Source organism: Crocodylus siamensis, chromosome 2 (assembly GCF_052110815.1).
Source record: "Crocodylus siamensis isolate JL-2025a chromosome 2, ASM5211081v1, whole genome shotgun sequence".
NCBI classification, from domain to species: domain Eukaryota; kingdom Metazoa; phylum Chordata; order Crocodylia; family Crocodylidae; genus Crocodylus; species Crocodylus siamensis.
In genome coordinates, this window is record NC_143396.1 from 127,764,848 (window position 1) to 127,782,099 (window position 17,252).

At 46.2% G+C, this 17,252-nt stretch overlaps 1 protein-coding gene across 1 annotated transcript in view; it reads left to right on the forward strand.

Moving 5' to 3' along the window:
• Positions 1 to 46: 46 nt before the first annotated feature.
• LOC149870767 (UDP-glucuronosyltransferase 2A2-like) overlaps positions 47 to 17,252 on the forward strand; it is a 53,516-nt gene continuing 36,310 nt past the window's right edge. Inside the window, exon 1 of the mRNA XM_090036820.1 lies at positions 47 to 791. Coding sequence (XP_089892946.1) covers positions 47 to 791 — 745 coding nt within the window. The remainder of the gene's footprint in view (positions 792 to 17,252) is intronic.

The window sequence follows — 17,252 nt, forward strand, 5'->3', positions numbered from 1 at the left end:
TTGTTAAGAGTGAAAAATACCTGCCTACCTAATCACAAACCCCACAATGGCTTCCATTGCAGCCACAAACCTTGTACGCAAGAAGCACCTCCAACTTATAGCATTTCAGTTCGCATTTATAGGAATCGTCTCCTGTGGAAATGTGCTGATCTGGCCTACAGAGGCCAGTCACTGGTTAAACATTAAGATTGTTATACAGGAACTGATAAAACGAGATCACAATGTCACCATCCTTGTGTCGAACGCTTCTCTTTTTATCAAACCCAAAGCTGAGTCAGCTGAGAAGTTTGAGATATACTCTGTACCCTTTACCAAGAGCCACATTGAAACTTTGATCAAAGGAATAATAGGATTGTGGCTGGATAACAAACCTACTACGTTCACTTTCTGGAGGTTTTATAAGGAACTGGGAAAGCAGGTCAGGAAATGGCATGATTTAAATAGACAAATGTGTGATGGCGTGCTAGGCAATCGTGACTTCATGGCACAGCTGAAGAGGAGCAAGTATGACCTGCTTCTGTCTGACCCAGTGACTCTCTGTGGGGACCTTCTTGCTGTCAAACTTGGAATTCCCTTTGTGTATTCTCTGAGGTTCTCACCAGCCTCAACGGTGGAGAGACATTGTGGAAAGATGCCCTCCCCGCCTTCGTATGCTCCTGCAGTCTTGTCTGAACTTACTGACAACTTGTCATTTGGTGAAAGAATAAAAAACATAGTGTCTTACTACCTCCAGGACTATGTTTTTCAAAGCTACTGGGGAGAATGGGACTTGTACTACAGCAAAATTCTAGGTAAGCCTTTGACTCTTTTGTTTGTATGCCCACTGTTATTTAAAGTCGTAAGTGCTGCTGCATAGAAAAAAAATTGTGTTTCAGAATGTGAAGTTTCCAAAGTCAAGTGCTCAAAAACTTAGTGCCACAAGTAAAGTTGCCTCATGCAACATTAATCCAGTCCCCTTCATCATGTACCGTACCATAAATGAGTCTTGTTCAACATCACACTGTTGGGTCAGAGGTAGGAACAGGACTCCGGTCTGTTACGTTCCAGCGTGGTGCCATTACCACATCTTGTCTCCTTGTGTACCTCCTGTGCTCTCAATGAGGCAAGGGTCCATTAGAACAAATAGTGCCTAATTGTGTAACCAAAGACTACCATAAAGCCGTAAAACAAGGAAGCGGATGGGATTAGAGTTCTCTTATCAGCAGTTCCAGAAGAGACCATATGGCTAGGGACAGAAGTTCACATAAAGGGGTTTAAGTGATCAGAAACTGGTTTATATTCATAACAGAGCAGAAGCTCAGTGCACATAAACCTGTTTCAAAATGGCCAAAACTGGTTTAAGATGAACCTGGTTGAATATAGTATCAGACTTAACTGATTTGGGTCAAACCAGTTTATGAAACTTCTGTCCCAGACCCCTGCCTGGTTCAAGTTAAAGCACAGTCCCCCAGCATGCTTTGCAGCCCTGGGCTGTGCTGTGCTGTCTGCTCCAGAAAGCAGAGCTGGCCTTGCCCCTCTGCTCCCTAGCTGGAGCAGTGAGGGCTGGCTGACAAAGGGTGGGTGGGGGCAAGCCTGGCTGGGGATGCAGGGGAAAGGAGGGAACTTCCCCCCTAAGGCACACCCCGGCTGGGATCTGGGGCCAGGGAGGGGGGTTAAATCCCTTCCCCCACTCAAACTTACTGCTGGCTGCAACTGTGGACTACAACTCCCAGAGGCACCTGGAAGCAAGAAGAGAAACTGATGAACACCCCTGCAGAGTCCTGCTGCTGTAATACTGGACTGCAAATCCCAGAGACCTTGGGGCAGCAGGAAGAAGTGAACATATAGCCAGAGAGCTGTGCTCTAGCACCCCCTGGCCTCTGGCCTAAGCCACTGCAGGCATATGGCTGCATTTCCTGAATCAAAGGTCTGTTCACTTCTGTTTCAATTTAATCCATGCAGTTTAGACTAACCTGCAAAGACTGAATCAATTCAGCCTTGGACTTTTTGATTGTCTGTACCTAGCTTATGTGGTTTTCAGTTAACTTCATATGTCCTCTATCTTCTAGGCCAGAAGTGTCACTCTCACCTCATACCTTGGGTCAAATCTGGACCACAGGACTCCTCATGGGCCAGATCCAGCTTGAGGTAGTGGCAGTGGGGCAAGCAGCCACAGCAGGTGCTTGCTGTGGTGGAGGCATGTAGACATGTCCAAACTAGCTTCAAAGTAGCCAGCTGAGGTGTTGCACTGCCCTTACTTGTCCCATGCTGCCAATGGCCATATCCACTGGGACCTACCTGACAAGAAAATAAACATACCATTTGGCAAATCCCCCCTATGCCTCTTGTTAGGTGCAGGGGGGAGCTGAAACTGAATATTAGATGGGTTTACATTGCAATCAAAAGTATGGAAGCAACTTATCTAGGCATGCCCAAACTAGCTAGCTCAGGCATTGCTTGCCTAAGTCAGCATAGGCCAACTACCTGAGTATTAACCAGGTTCCTGCATGAAACCCAGGCTGCCACAACTTTACTTGTTTTGGTATCCATGCTAGCTCAATTTAAAACTAGCTCAAGTGTGCCTATACAAACTCTACTTCCCTATAACTGCAATGTAGGTGACATATCCTCAGCTGGGAATCTCAGCATAATGCTCTTATGGCATAGAGCCATGGTTGAATACAGAAAGGACCATTGGGCTAGACCTTCTAGTCTGACATCTTCAGTGTACCATATATCCTTTCCATAAGTCCAAAAAGAAAGCCATTAGCTTTTTGGATTTTATGTAATCAGTTCTCTTTGTGGTTGTAGGCATTAGGTCTTGGTAATGGAAGGATAGTTGTGCCATTCCTCCAGTGGGATCAAACACAAAATTGTTTCTTTTCCAGGTGTAAATTGTGGAACACCTTGTTAACTGACTTAAGATTTTTTCTACAAAGCCTGCCTTGGCCCCTGCCCACCTTCCCAGTTCTTAGAAGGAGCTGGCTTTAGGGGTTTTTTAGAAACTTCTTGTTACTTTAACTATGAAGTGGTTACTCTTATAATTTCTTCAAACATGAATTCTTTCCTTCTTGAATGATCCCCTAATAAATCCCAGAGCACAACTCCTTTTCTCCCAAATAGTCCCCTAATAAATCCCAGAGCACAACTCCTTTTCTCCCAAATAGCAAAATACATTAGCGTGAAACCTCTTCTATCATAGAAAGTGCAATACAGGTGTAACCGGGTGAAATGATTTGGCTTATGCTATGCAGAATAGAGGATGTGATAATCCTTTCTTGCTGTAACCAGAAATGACATTCAAATTGTCTCTGTCAGTTCCACAGATCAGACATAAATGAAAGGCTGAAGTAAAATACATTCTGACCTTGCTTTCCAATATGCCTAATAGCTGGCCTGCTGAGTCAGAGGAATATTCAGACGTTCTCAGCTGGAATACTGAAATCAATAGCAGCTTTGTAACAGATCCCATGCTTACATCACTGGTTATTTAAAACCGATCCTCCCTTTTCAAAACATATTCCGTTTGTGTACATTGTGATCCGAAATAAACAGAGAGAGTATTGAGATTTCAGTTCACACAAAGGCTTTGTTCTGAATTGATGGGAGCTGTTGATTGAGCTAATTTGTTTGGCTGCAATAATAATTGACTTGGGTATTAATTACATGCAATCAGTAGTAGGTAGTTCTGTGGAGCCTTTTGGCTTGGAACCTACAAGTGGTGCTTACCTTCAGCTTTCATGGAACTCAGCTGCTCACTGAACTTGAGTACTTCTGCAGGATCAAGGCCTTAATTCCTCAGAAAAATTAAATTTTATTGTTGAGATTACAGGGTGTCATGCGACTCGCCTCAGCTTCCCATCGCTATTCCATTACAATAGCTGTCAGGTTTCTTTGGGAAGAAAGGAATGAGAATGAAAGAGGAAAGCAGCAGCCAAACAATACTATCAAGCGGTAATGGCAGACCCTGTGATACAATACAACTTGGTAAACAATAAGCATTATAGTTGGACAGGGTTCAGAAGCTTTTGCCTTCTCACAGTGAAATGGATGTATTTCTTAATTATGGAATAAAAGGATTGCCTAGACCGTGGGATTGTACAGTTTACCAGACATTCAAGCCCTGTCTATGATACATTACTGTCACCTAGTGGCATATAGGGGCAGCATACATATCTTATGAAAGGGATTGTCTACAGCAGTGGGGTCCAACCGTTTTGACAGGTATGAAACAAATTAAGCCTTGTGCCTTCCCTAAGTGCCATACCAATCCCTGTCCCTGGCTCAATCTGTTGCTCTGCTTTCTGCTTCCTGCCCTATCTACTGCTGTGCTGCCTGTTCCCTTCCCAGTTTGCTGTGTGCAATGCATAGAGCTGGCCAATGTGGAGCTAGTGTCATGTTGGCTCTTGGTGTGCAGGAGATGGTAGATGCAAGGCACTCTTATTCCTGAATAAGAGTGCCCAAACATGGAGTTAACCAGGACCAAGTCTAAATGAAGGCATTCTAACTGGGCCCCCCACTGATATAGACATCCCTTTTTATAAGAGATGTCTTGAAAGGCTGGTAAACAATACAGTTTCACTGTCTTGGCAATACCTTTATTCTACAAGTAAGACTTAAATAAATGGAAGAACTGCTGCAGTAGTTAGAGCAAGAGAGCAACATGTTAAGAGCCACCCATATTACCGAATTGTTGGTTGCTGTTTTCTGTAGCTTTCAGAGTTGTTTTGGGGTTTGTGATTTCATTACTAAGTAAAATAATGAATCTGAGTAACCAAGCTGGGTGGTCACAAGTGCAAGGTCTTCTGCCTGATGTACTGGCAGGACATTCAGGAGGTTTGGGTTCAGTGCCCACCTTTGCTGCAGACTTCTTGTGCAACTCTTGGCAAGCAGCTCAGGAACACTATCTCCACCCTGTTCTTGCATTTGCTGCCAAGAAGTAAGCTTTGCCCACCCACTCCTGATCCACATGCTCCAAACCTGAAATGCAGGTGGTGGGAAGCAGAGGAAACACAAGCTCTCTCAGCACCTTGTGTGGGGGGAGAGGAATTTTATACTGAGCCCCGACAGTTGGTAGGAGGTGGAGGTGGAGTGGGAGGGGAGGACTCTTACCTGCTCAGATACTCCTCATTTGAATGGTGACTGCTACTGCTGCTGCTTCAAAAGCATGGACTGGCAGTGCTCTGAGCTCTCTGGAGACCCTCTGGCTGGGTTATGCAGGGCTCCATGTGTTGTGGAAAGTCTCTTAGGGGTATGGGTTAATTCTGCTGCCCCCTCTAAGTTGGCACCCAAGGCTGGTGCCCCTCTCACCTTACCCTAGTTACACTACTTGTGAGGATGCTCTGTGGCCACTCCTAAGATCCCTTTCTCTGACAATGCAATAAAAAGGTACAGTAAATGCTTTCATTGGAGCTGTAGGTTTAACCCAGGTCATAGGTGTATATTTGTTATTGTTACTTAAGGTGAAAAATGACTGTCTAGAAATTCACTCTACAGGTATAGCTTCTTTTTTTCCTATTCTTGAGACCTTCTCAGCATGTTGGATGCCCCCCTGTTTGAAAACCATCCCCTGGATGCTACACTGAACTGTTGTGTGCTGGGCACATATGAAAACGTAGCCCCTTTTGAGACTGAGTATTTCAGAAAATCTAACCCCTAGATCTTCAGTGTAAACCAGCAGGAGTAACATCAAAATAGAACCAGGACCCCAGAGACAACTGCAGAAACTAAGGGCTAGCTGAAATCCAAAACTAAGGGCTCTATATTACCAAGTCTATTATAACAACACCAGCAAAGCTGCCTAGTGGAGACACATGCTTACAAAAAAGGGTTCTTTTGCCAGCAGAGTTATACCACCTGCCCAAAGATGAAAGTATATCAGCCAAAGGGCTCATAGTTATGACACAAAGCTTGCAGGGTGGACGTGACCTAAAGCAATCCTGCAAACTGATGTGCGCATGCAAACTTTTGTGCCCATGTGAATTTAGATCCACTAATACCAATGCATGCCCCTGCAGTCCAGTTCCAAAATCAAGAGCTTGGTCTGTGTCTTTTCAGCTCTTGCTTTCCTTTCATCGCAGTAGTTTACACTTTTTGAATTGCAGTGGACTAATGAAAAGCACAGAATGTGGAAAAGCTTTTTGAGAAAGGCAAGGTAAGGTATAAAGGGCTGTATTTAGAAAGTATTTAAGTACTTAATAATGCAGGATAGATGCTTTTTCAACAGGCAAGAAGCCAGCAGGCATTAGGGCTAGGGACAGAAGTTACACATAAACCGGTTTAAGTGATCAGAAACAGGTTTTAAACTGTAACAGAACATAAGTTCAGTGCACATAAACCAGTTTCAAAATGGCTGAATACGGTTTGAGATAAACCTGGTTGAATGTAGTATCAGACTGAACGGATTAGCTCAAACCGGTTTATGCATCTTCTGTCCCAGACCCTTTGCTGGTTTCACTTAAACCGGAGTCCTCCAGCATCTCAGCATGCTCTGCAGCCCTGGGCAGGGCTGTGCTCTCTGCTCCAGCAGCGCAGGGCTGCTCTGCCCCTCTGTTCCAGCCCCTCTACTCCTTAGCCAGAGCAGGGAGTGGCAGAGGTGGGGGTGTGGCCAGATGCCAGCTGCCCTAAGGTGAAGGGAGCAGAGAAGAGGTTTATTCCTCCTCCCTCCCCTGTCCCACCAGCATGGACTCCTGCCAGGCATTTCTTTGCTTGCTGCACCAGCAGTGGGGGCATAGCCAGCCCCGGCAGTAGCCTCAAGTGAACTGGCCAGGGAGGGGGTTTAATTCCCTGTCCCACCAGCATGGACCTGAACCAGGGTCCACCTGGCACTCCCCCCTTGCACTGGGGCTTAGCGGGGTGGCCTTAGCCCCCCAAGCCTTGCCTAGCACTGCTGCTGCTTGCCCCGTGCAGTCTGCAGCAGCTCTGACCACCTCACAGTGCAGCCCCCCACAGTGCAGGAAGAGGCTTGCAGGTCCTGGGACCCCATCAGGGTCCCTGCCTCCTCAACACTCCAGCAGCAGGGGCACGGCCAGAGGCTGACCAGCATGGCCCCCTTAGGCAGGGGTGCATGGAGGGGGGTTATTCCCCCCTCCCTCTGGTTTTTGGCACAGGGGTCAGGGAGAGAGCTTATTCTGCTGCTTACCCTGCGCAGGGAGTGATTGGTGGCAGCGGTGATCAGGGCTGGCAGACCCTGGCTATGGTCCTCTGGGGGGCAGAGTGGGGAATAACCCCTCTCCCTGCCCCCTCTGCCTCAAAGCGCCATGCCAGCCAGCGTCTCGCCATGCAGCTGCAGCGGTGAGGGAGGGGAGTGATGACCCTGAACCGGATCCGTGCCTATGGGACAGGGAGGGGCAGAATTAAACCTCCTCCCTGGCCAGTTCACTTGAGGCTCCTGCTGGGGCTGCCATGACCCCCCAGCACAGCTTCCCTGCAGGTGAGGGCAGCTCTAGAATCCCTCCAGCCCCTGGCTTGAGCCACTGCAGATATGTGGCTGCATTTCCTGAATGTTTATTCACTTGCAAATTGTTTCCATCTAGGCAGGTTAGACTAACCTGCAAAGATTGAATCAATTCAGGCTCTGGCTTTTTGAATGTCTGTCTCTAGCTTAGGTGCCTAATTGCTTATGTGCCTAGTGAGGTTTATAGACACCTATCTGCCTGCCTGGATACTCTGCACATCAGACCTGTTACTCTCACTGAAAGTTAATGGCATTTGGGTTTTGAACTCCTATTTGCATCTTTGAAAATCTCCCTGATTTTAGAAATCAGAAAGAACAGCAAGCTCCCAGCATGAGCTGCCATTAATTTTTGGTAAGGAGGCCTCTGGTATCTGATTCATTCCATGCTGAGTAAAACTCCTGTTCAGGTTTTCCAGAAGCAGAAAGCTGATGAATAAAACACAGGGTTTGTTACTGATAGGATGAATTTTTTATGACTTACTCCTGAGAGGCAGGCTCCTACATAAAGGCAGCCCCTGCTCATCCTCAGCTGCTGCAGCTATGCCATCTCTGTCATGCATTTGCAAAATATTTCTTTGCCTCTCTTTGCTGGCTAAGAGCTCATGCCCTGGGAATGTACTTGTTTGGCCTGCTGAGTACAGTCATTGGAGGAATCTGAAGGTAGTGACTGAAGAACTGGTGGGCAGGGGCCATAACATCACAGTGCTGGTCCATTCAGCATCGCTTTCTGTCAATGCAACTTCGACTTCCGCTCTTCATTTTGAAACCCTCGAGATCAGCTTTACTGCTGGTGAGGTGCAGGCACTGTGGGAGAGATTCCTCTGGTTTTGGATCTTTGAGAAATCTCAGCTCTCCTTCTGGCAGATGCACAGCACAATGAGAAGCCTTTCTCGGAGCAGTACTACCTTGCACAGACAGATATGCAACGGGGCAGTAAGAAACAGGAAGCTGCTGGAAAAACTGCGCTCATCCCACTATGACATCCTCCTCACGGATCCAGTAATCCCCTGTGGTGAGCTGTTGGCAGTGATGCTGAGACTCCCCTTTATCTTCACCCTAAGGTTTTCTCCAGGGTTTGCATTTGAGAGGCTGTGTGGTCAAGTGCTAGCTCCTCCTTCTTATGTACCAGCTGCCACTTCCCAGCTACAGGAAAAGATGTCCTTCCTGGAGAGGACTCAAAACCTATTGCTTTACTTCATGCATGACATGCTGCAGCTCCTGGTTTGGAAGGAATGGGATTCCTATTATAGCCGCGTATTGGGTGAGTTTCAATAAGTACCCACCCCTGCATGTGAAGTCAGTGGGATGATATAAGATGGACTAGTGATTGAACTTTGTACAGGGGTGGACCTTAAATGGTATAAACTGACTTTAGTGGAGCAGCAGTGGTTTACACAAGCTGAGGATGTGGCCCTGTCGAGGTAGGTTTCACTGGAGAGGAAACCTGTATATGAGTCAGAAGCAGGGAAAAATGCTCAAAGGTCTCTGTGTCTTTTGGGTGAGCTAAGAATTCAAGAAGATATTTAAAGCCAGTGAGAAATATCAGTGTCAGAGAAAAATCTAACTCAAGAATACCTGTAGACATTGGTCTAAACAGGTGGAAAGGGGGGAGGAAATGAGTGTCCTGCTTCAAGGCATGTCCAGTGAATCCATATTGACTTCTGTCCCCCATCCCCTTCAGCACTTCTGTGGTCTAGGTCGAACATAGTCCATTCTAGTGAAGGACATGTAGCAAGTGGTGGAGACTGGGATCTCTTCAAGCTGTGAGGGCAGCTCAGGAGTGAACAGACTGGAGGTGGATGGAAAGAGTCCCATGGGATTCTAAGTGAAATGCAAGCTTTCCAGCTGAGAAGTACCCACTTCATGTCAGAAGACCAAACTGTTGAACTGCTCAGTGAAGAGCACTTGAGTATGAACAGGGTCCAAATGAACATAAGAAGTACCATACTGGGTTAGACCAATGGACCTTTGAACTCAGCATCGCGTCCCCAGTAATAGCAGGAGTGGATGAGAAGAAGAGCACGTGAACACGGTGTATCTAGAGTGATTTCTCTCTGTCATACCCTCCTGGCATACACTACCATTAGTTTAGAGGTGCCAGAGGATACACCCTGGACTGTTCTGTTTTGTAGCTATTAATGTAGTGATTGTCAATCAGGACAACAGTGACTGGATATTGCAGTGTCAGGCCTACAGAAATTAAGCGTGGATGACTGAAAGGCAAGGGCACACAATAGACAGGAATAGATGAAGACAGTGGAGGCAGCCAAGGGACTCTAGGGCCTATAGTGCATTATTATTATTATTATTATTATTATTATTATTATTATTGCCATATGCTATGGCACCCTGAGTTACCTTAAGATCCTTTCAAGGGTTCTGCGGGGTGCTATGCAAAGATATCACCGTTGGGTATGCAAACATAATTCACAGGGTAAACACAGAGATTTCAAAGAGGAATCCATAGTGTTCAAAACATTCTGACCCGCTATGGGCTTTCTGAGTTCTTTGCAACAGAAAAATGTCTCTATTATTTTTTTCTATAGTCAAAAAATGAGTTGGAACTAAAAGTTGGCATTTTCTGAGGGCTGCCTTGAGTCTTAAAAGGTTGAGAGCCACTGTATTAATGAATCTATCATCCATGAATTTGTATGGTCCCCTCTTGAACCTGGCTATACCATCTGCCTTTATAACCTCCTGTGGTAATGAGTTCCACAGGTTAACTATGTGCTACATAAAAAAATCAATTTCTTTTGTTAGATGAGTTTTACATTCTACTGTTAAAATGCTATAGATTGTTTGGATCCTTGCTATGCAGTGTTGCAGTGCTTCTTGTAAAAGCCAGGCCAGCCTTATTTTAATTGCACTTGTATACTGCTGTTTGTGCCTTTGTGATGTTTAGTCCTTGGCTAGCTAAGAGCTCTGATAACAGGTTGCTAAAGAGTCTGAATGCAGCCTGGCAGATGAATGTGTTGATTCATGTATGTCATGAGGGGGGCTAGCCATTGTGCTGGGGGAAGGGAGAAACATCAGGTTGGAGGCACCAATAAAAGTGAGTTTTTGCAAGCCAACCACACAGCACTGAGCACTGACATAAGCCTTATTAAAAACACACTGCTGGATTTACAACGTTGGAAGCAAGGCAATATTATACTGCACAGAATTTGGTGGTTAAGTGTCTTTTGAAATTGCTTCACAAACAAATTAAAAATGTGCCCATTTGCAGCTATTTACAGTACACAAAAATAAAGAGGCTGAAGTCAAAGTGAAACATTTTGGCTGACCTAAAGCATTTTATTTTATTTTATTTTATTTTATTTTTGATAAGTAGTTTGTAGAAAGTTATAAGAATTTGATTATTCTTCCCAGTGTAAGTTGAAAAGACTATTCAAAATACAGAAAAACTTCCTGGGATAAGAAAACCATCTCCCAGCTAGCTTTATTTTTGGCAATAATTTTTCTATTTCCATTTTATCTTTTTAAAATATTTAAGTCCCTGATTTAATTGGAAACCTAAATGTAACCACAAATGAAACGTATGTCCTTCTTGGTAACTACAGGGCTAATTAGGTGCTATCAAATTTGGTGTTTTCCATAGCAACTGGGTTCCAGTTTAGCATGGACAGCTCTTTGTGTTATTTATTAGGGCTGTGTGATACGGCACCGTTCTGTTTTGACGGAACAGCGTTTCGTTTAGAATTTCGTTTTGATTCAAAACTGTTGTTCCATTTTGTTTCTTTGAAACAGTTTCACTGTTTCAACATTTTGCCTAGGGGCTATAATGGGGAAGCCCGAAACAGCCTATAACTTGGTCATTTCTAGCCTGACTAGGATGAAACTTGCAGGAATAGTAGCCCCTTCTGAGGGCATGAATCCAGCAAAGTTTCAAGGAGATAGGTGAAGGGGTTTCATGGAAATTGTACCTCAAAGTCTTGAAAGAAAAAACTCATGTCATGTGTATGTGTTAAACTACAGCAAGATCAAAACTGCAGGGGTGGTAGCCCCTGGTGAGGCCACAAAGCCTGCCAGATTTCAAGGAGATAGGTGCAGGGGTTTGGGGGAAACTGCACCGCAAGCTGTGAACAAGCAAAACTTGTGACATGGGTGACACTGTGTGCATTAAGGTGCAGCAGGGTGAAAGCTGCAGGCCTGCTAGCCCCTGCTGAGGCCACAAAGCCCGCCAGCTGTCAAGGAGATTGGTGCAGGGGGGTTCTGGGGCCTTGTACCTCTAGCTGCTGAAGGCAAAACTCATGGCATGGGTGCTTCTGGGACTGTGTCTGTCTTGGGGCACAGGGGGTGAAAACTGCAGGCCTAGCCCCTGCTGTGGCCACAAAGCCTGCCAGCTATCAAGAAGATAGGTGCAAGGGAAGTCTGGGTTTTCTTTCACATGATATAACATTTCTTTAGAGCAGGAGGACACCACCATACATACATCCTTCGTTGACTTGTAATACATCGTATTTCACTTGCCATAATAAAGCAGAGCCTCAGTTTTCCAAAATAGGGTCATGCTCATAAATGGCTATTGAGGAGGGTTTGTTTATACCCAGAATTTGCATCAGTTTAAACTAATAATGGGTTTTTTAAAACTGTGAATTAGTTAAACCCACTTAATTTGGTTTGAGTGGTTTATTTTGATTTACTGGTTCCTAACCAATTTAAACTAAATGTGACAGGTATCCAGAGCAGATATGTCCCTGAAGACCTTGCTTAGCATTTAAAAATGAAGTTGGCTTGTGACACTGGGGCAATGGAATTCAAAAGATTTGACCAGACAGGAACCCCGGAGGGGAATGTTGCCTTGTAGAGGACCATTTATACTGGTAGTTACTAGGCCTGTGCGAAGCAGCTACTATTCACTTTGGATTCAGATTGGGCCGATTTGGGGGACAGTGATACGACTTGGTGATTCGAATCACTGTCCCGATTTTGATTCAGCCAAATCTGATTTGGAAATTCAGCTGCTACCAAATCTCTGAATCACCCAGGCCCATCCCCAACATGCTCTCCCAGGCCAGCAATGGCTGCCCCACTGGCCCCAGCTCCTGGCACTTGGGGGAAAAAAAAAAGCCCCAAGTCACTACCAAGCAGGGGGCAATCCCCACTGCCCCCCACTGCATGAGGGGTTCTGCACGATCCCCCTGATTCCCCCCCCCCCACTGTCCCAGCCCCCCACATGGCTTCTCCACTCACCCCAGCTTCAGCCCTTTAAGGAAAAAAAGAGCGAGAAGAACCCTGGGACTCACCTTCCTGGTAGGGGGTGATCCCCACTGCCCCTTGCTACACGACCCCCCTGAAGCCCTGGGGCTACTGCAGAAGCTGGTGAGACCTGGGGTTTTTCTCAGTATTGTTTTTCTTAAAGGGCCAGAGCTGGCTGGGCTAGGCTGGGCAGCTGTTGAGAGGGAGGGGGGGTGTTGGAGGGCTCATGCAGAGCCCCACACATGGCATGGGGCAGTGGAGATGGCCCTCCACCCAGCAGCACCTGGTGAGTTGAGCCTTTTTTTAAAACACTGGGAGCTGGGGCAGGTGGGACAGCTGTGGAGTGGCTGGGGGAGTGGGCGGGGGTTGGGGGTCTGCAGAAGCAGGGAGGGGATGGGGCCTGGCAGGGGTCCTCCCATGGTCCCCACCCCTACTTACTAACTCCTAGTCCGGCTACAGCTCCATGCTGCAGCCACCGGGACTGTCCGAATCGATTCAAAGCTCTCTGAATCTTTGGAAAAAAGAGATTCAGAGAGCTTTGAATCGATTCGGACCTTTTAACTTGTCCCCTGATTCGATTCAGATTTGGAGATTTGGCCACTGAATTGGGCTGAGTCTCCTCCGAATCAAATCACCACCTGAAGCTTTGCACAGCCCTAGAAGTTATATGTGTGTCCACTAACACTGTCCTGATAAAGTAGGAGGCTTACCAGACTCCTGGAGGGGAACAGTGTTGCCAACTCTCATGATTTTTGGCGTTGTTCTTAAAGTCTACACTTTGGAAATGTGAAAAACTTAGCTTTGTCTTATATATGTTTAAAAGAACAAGTCCTTTTATATACATATAAAAAATGTGTGTGTATTTATATGTGTGTGTGTATATGTGTATATAAAAATTATATATATATATATATAAAAGCAAGAGCTAAGTTTTTCACATTTCCAAAGTGTAGAGTTTAAGAACAACATCAAAAATCATGAGGGTTGGCAACACTGGGGTTATTACTAACCCATTAAAAGCAGAGGGTCTGCTGGGAAACAAAAATTAAGTGTGAATGCATCCTAGGCTATCCCAAAAAGGGGAGATTTGCTGAAGCAACATGGTAAGGTAAACTAAGCTCAGATAAATATAAAGGAGGTCTGTATTGATAAGTCTTCACATCGACTTTTGCACTGGCTGAAGTAAGCTGCTCTTGGCTAGGACAACTTTCCATATAGACAAGTCCATGGAAAACTGCTATTGCCTGAAAATTTGAGAGCAGAGGTGTAACTAGCAAGGTCTGCAATCTGGGCAAAACTCTGCCAGAGAGAGCTGCCAAGAGACAAGTGTAGGGGGAGTGAGGGAAAGGCAGGAGTCACTCCCCAGAGTCCCCAGCTGCTGATCTGGCTGTTGCTGCTGCTACCACCACTATGCAAGGCTGCTGCTGTTGGCACAGTATGGACCTCCAGGGGTCTGTCATTCTGATGCCCCCTCCAAGTTGGTGCCTAGGACTGGTGCCCTTCTCATCCACCCCTTGTTACAGTACTGCTTATTCATGGTCCTCCTTGATAGGCAGGTAATGGAGGTTATACTTACTTTTGTCTCTGAGAGCAATTTCTGGTGATTATCTCTCTATTTAAAATGCATATCAAGGAGCTGGCAATTGTATTTTCTTTGTTTTCTTTCATAGCACCTTCAAATTACTTCATAGAGCTTGCATTTATTTTTTTTGGGTGACTACTTAGTTTTAGACTCCAACCAAACCCCACTGCAGTCACTGAGAAAAGTCTCATTAACTTCTAAAGCATTTAAAAAGGAGAGCTTTAAAAAAAAAAAAAAGCCAACTCCTTCCCCCGCAAACCTTAGGGTTCCAAACTCCCTATACTGGGAGACTTTCCAGGTAGCCAGATCTTCAGGCTTTTGCAGGTATCAAATTTAGGCACGAATAGCCTAAAATAGCTATTTTTAAGGCACATTAAGGGCACGCATGTGTAGACCCACACCCTTAATGTGCCTTAAAATTGGCTAGTAAGCCTTAAATCGGCACATGTAGATGCACCCATTGCCACCTGCCCAGCTTCTGTCGCAGCTCCTTTGAAGCCTCTCAGTGCTGTTAGGCTGAATTAAATGTCATGGCCCTAATTCTTATGCCACTACAGCCCCTTCCCACCATACTTCTGGACCCAAAGGGCTACACAGCCTGAAAATCTGGCTACTGGGAAAGTCTCCCAGTAGACGGAGTTTGGACCCTAATGCTTTTATAAAAAATAAGATTTCCTTTTTAATGTTTTAGAAGCTAGTGAGAGTTTCCCCAGTGGCTGCAGTATGGTTTGGTTGGAGCTTAAAATTATAAGTAGCCATTCAGTGAAAACAGAAGTTTCCAAAGCCCGTATACAGAAATACAGTATCACTGAAGATGAATTTCTTTACTCATTCTTCTTCAGTAAAGCACTGCTAATCTGCTTAGTGGCATTGCTCTGTCTGGTTTCTATGTCTATCCATACAAAGAGCTATAAACAGTAAAATAATAATGATAAAATAGTCCAGACCAAATTGTTATTTCAGTAATTTCCCCAGGACTGGGAGCAGCCTGGCTTGAGTCAGCTTGCTGGGCATGAACTGAAGCAGGGAGTTTCTGCTCTTTTATCCAGGACAGGATTTTGTACTAGCACAACTGTTGTTTTCCCCAGGATGTTTAATGTACCCTGAAGTAGCAGAGGTGAGCTAATGTTGGAGGTTCCAGCATGCAGTCGCTGTGGGTTGTCCTTTCAATCACTGGATCCAGCATCGAAAGGAGCAAGTAAGCAAGCAGAAAGCAGCAACTTAGAAGACAGGACCAGCCACACACAATGTTTGGAAGATGGGTTTCAGCACTTTTCCTGCTTGTGGCATCCTGTTTGGGTTTAGGGTCCTGTGGGAAGGTTCAGGTCTGGCCAGCTGACGACAGCCACTGGATCAATATTAAGTCCTTTTTGCAAGAGCTCACAGGCCATGAAGGCACTGTCACCTCGTGGCCCTGCTTTCAGACTGTTGATCCGACTAAGCCTTCCTCTTTCAGCTTTGAGATGATTATGGTGCCAATTGCCAAGGAGGAAATGAGATCCCTAACAGAAGACTTCCTCCAGCTGCACCACTACAAAATGTCTAGGGTTTCCTATTGGGGCTACTTTTCCAGGCTGTTTGGCATTGCATCAAAGTTCATATCCAGAAGCAAACTGATTTGTGATGAGCTCCCTGGGAACAAGGAGCGGATGAAGAAACTTAGAGGGGCTGCCTTTGAAGTGGTCTTGGCAGATCCCATTTTCCCATGCTCTGATCTAGTGGCAGAACAGCTCAGCATCCCTTTCATATACACTTTCTGCTTCTCTACCAGCAACACAGTAGAGCAGACCTGTGGGGGGATCCCAGCCCCAGCTTCATATGTTCCTGCCAGTGTGAGTGGCCTGACAGACCACATGTCCTTTATGGAGAGGATGAAGAGCACTCTTTTACATGCTCTGTGATGTTCTGTTTCACCAGGTTTTCTGGAGAGAATAGAATCAGTTTTACAATGATGTTTTAGGCAAGACAGCTCTTGTTGGCCTTAGTTATGTCTATGGAGTAACACAAAATGTAAGACCAAGTTTGGAGAAAGGAAGTGCTATCCAGTGGTCAGGGGGATTAGCCTGGGTCTTGGGGCACCTGGTTTCAACTTTCTGCTCTGCTACAGATTTCCTATGTGATCCCAGAGAAGGCCATTAGAAGTTGTGCACAAAAAGGTATATTGCCTTAGCTATCCCTCTGTGGCGAAGGGGACCACAGCTATATAGCAATGTAAGCTAGACTAATATAGCTCAGGGGTGTCAAACTCAACTGTCCTCCTAGGCTTGATCCAGGCCCAGTGACAGCGGCAAAACAAGCAGCAGCAGCAGGGGTGGTGGGGCAAGTGGCAGCAGTACAGGTATTAGTGCGTTTATCACTTGTACTCCCCTGCCATCAGCAGGGGCCCTTTGGGACTCTATCACTGGAAACTGAGCAGCGGAGCCACCTTTACTCACCTTTACCCCATATTCCTAGTCCCTTTACTGGTCCTAACTATAAATTTGTTACAATTTTTCGTATGTGGAATCTAATTAGAGGAGGGTTGTCTTAAGTGCATCCATCCCTTAACTGCTGCGGCAGGAAAGCAGTGGTAGGGAGGCAAGCAACAGGGAGGCAAGTGAAGGGAAGGTAGACAGCTTGACCGTGGCCCTTGGCCCTTAGCCCTTGCCCCCACAATGTCTCCCCTCCAGGGGTGACACATAGGGGGTGCACATGGGTGTACGTGCACCCCCTGATTGTGGCAGTGTGCCCTCTACAAAAAGGCTCTGCTTGCCACACCGCCACCGCTGGTGGAGTCTGCAGGTGGTTGCCGACCCCTGGTCGGCACTCATCACCCCCCGTGCTGCCAACAGCACTGGCGGCATTTGCAGGAGCTCCTGCTTACTGCCACCGCACTCCTGCCTCTGCGCTCCTGCTGTTGCCATGCCCGCTCAACCGCTGGGGCACACGTCGTTCATGCTCCCCTCCACTTGCCCCTCCCCCAAACTGCTTCTCCCCATCAGTTGCTCCTCTGGGGGCTCCCCAGCCACTTGCCTCCTTGGCTGCCTGCCCCCCTGC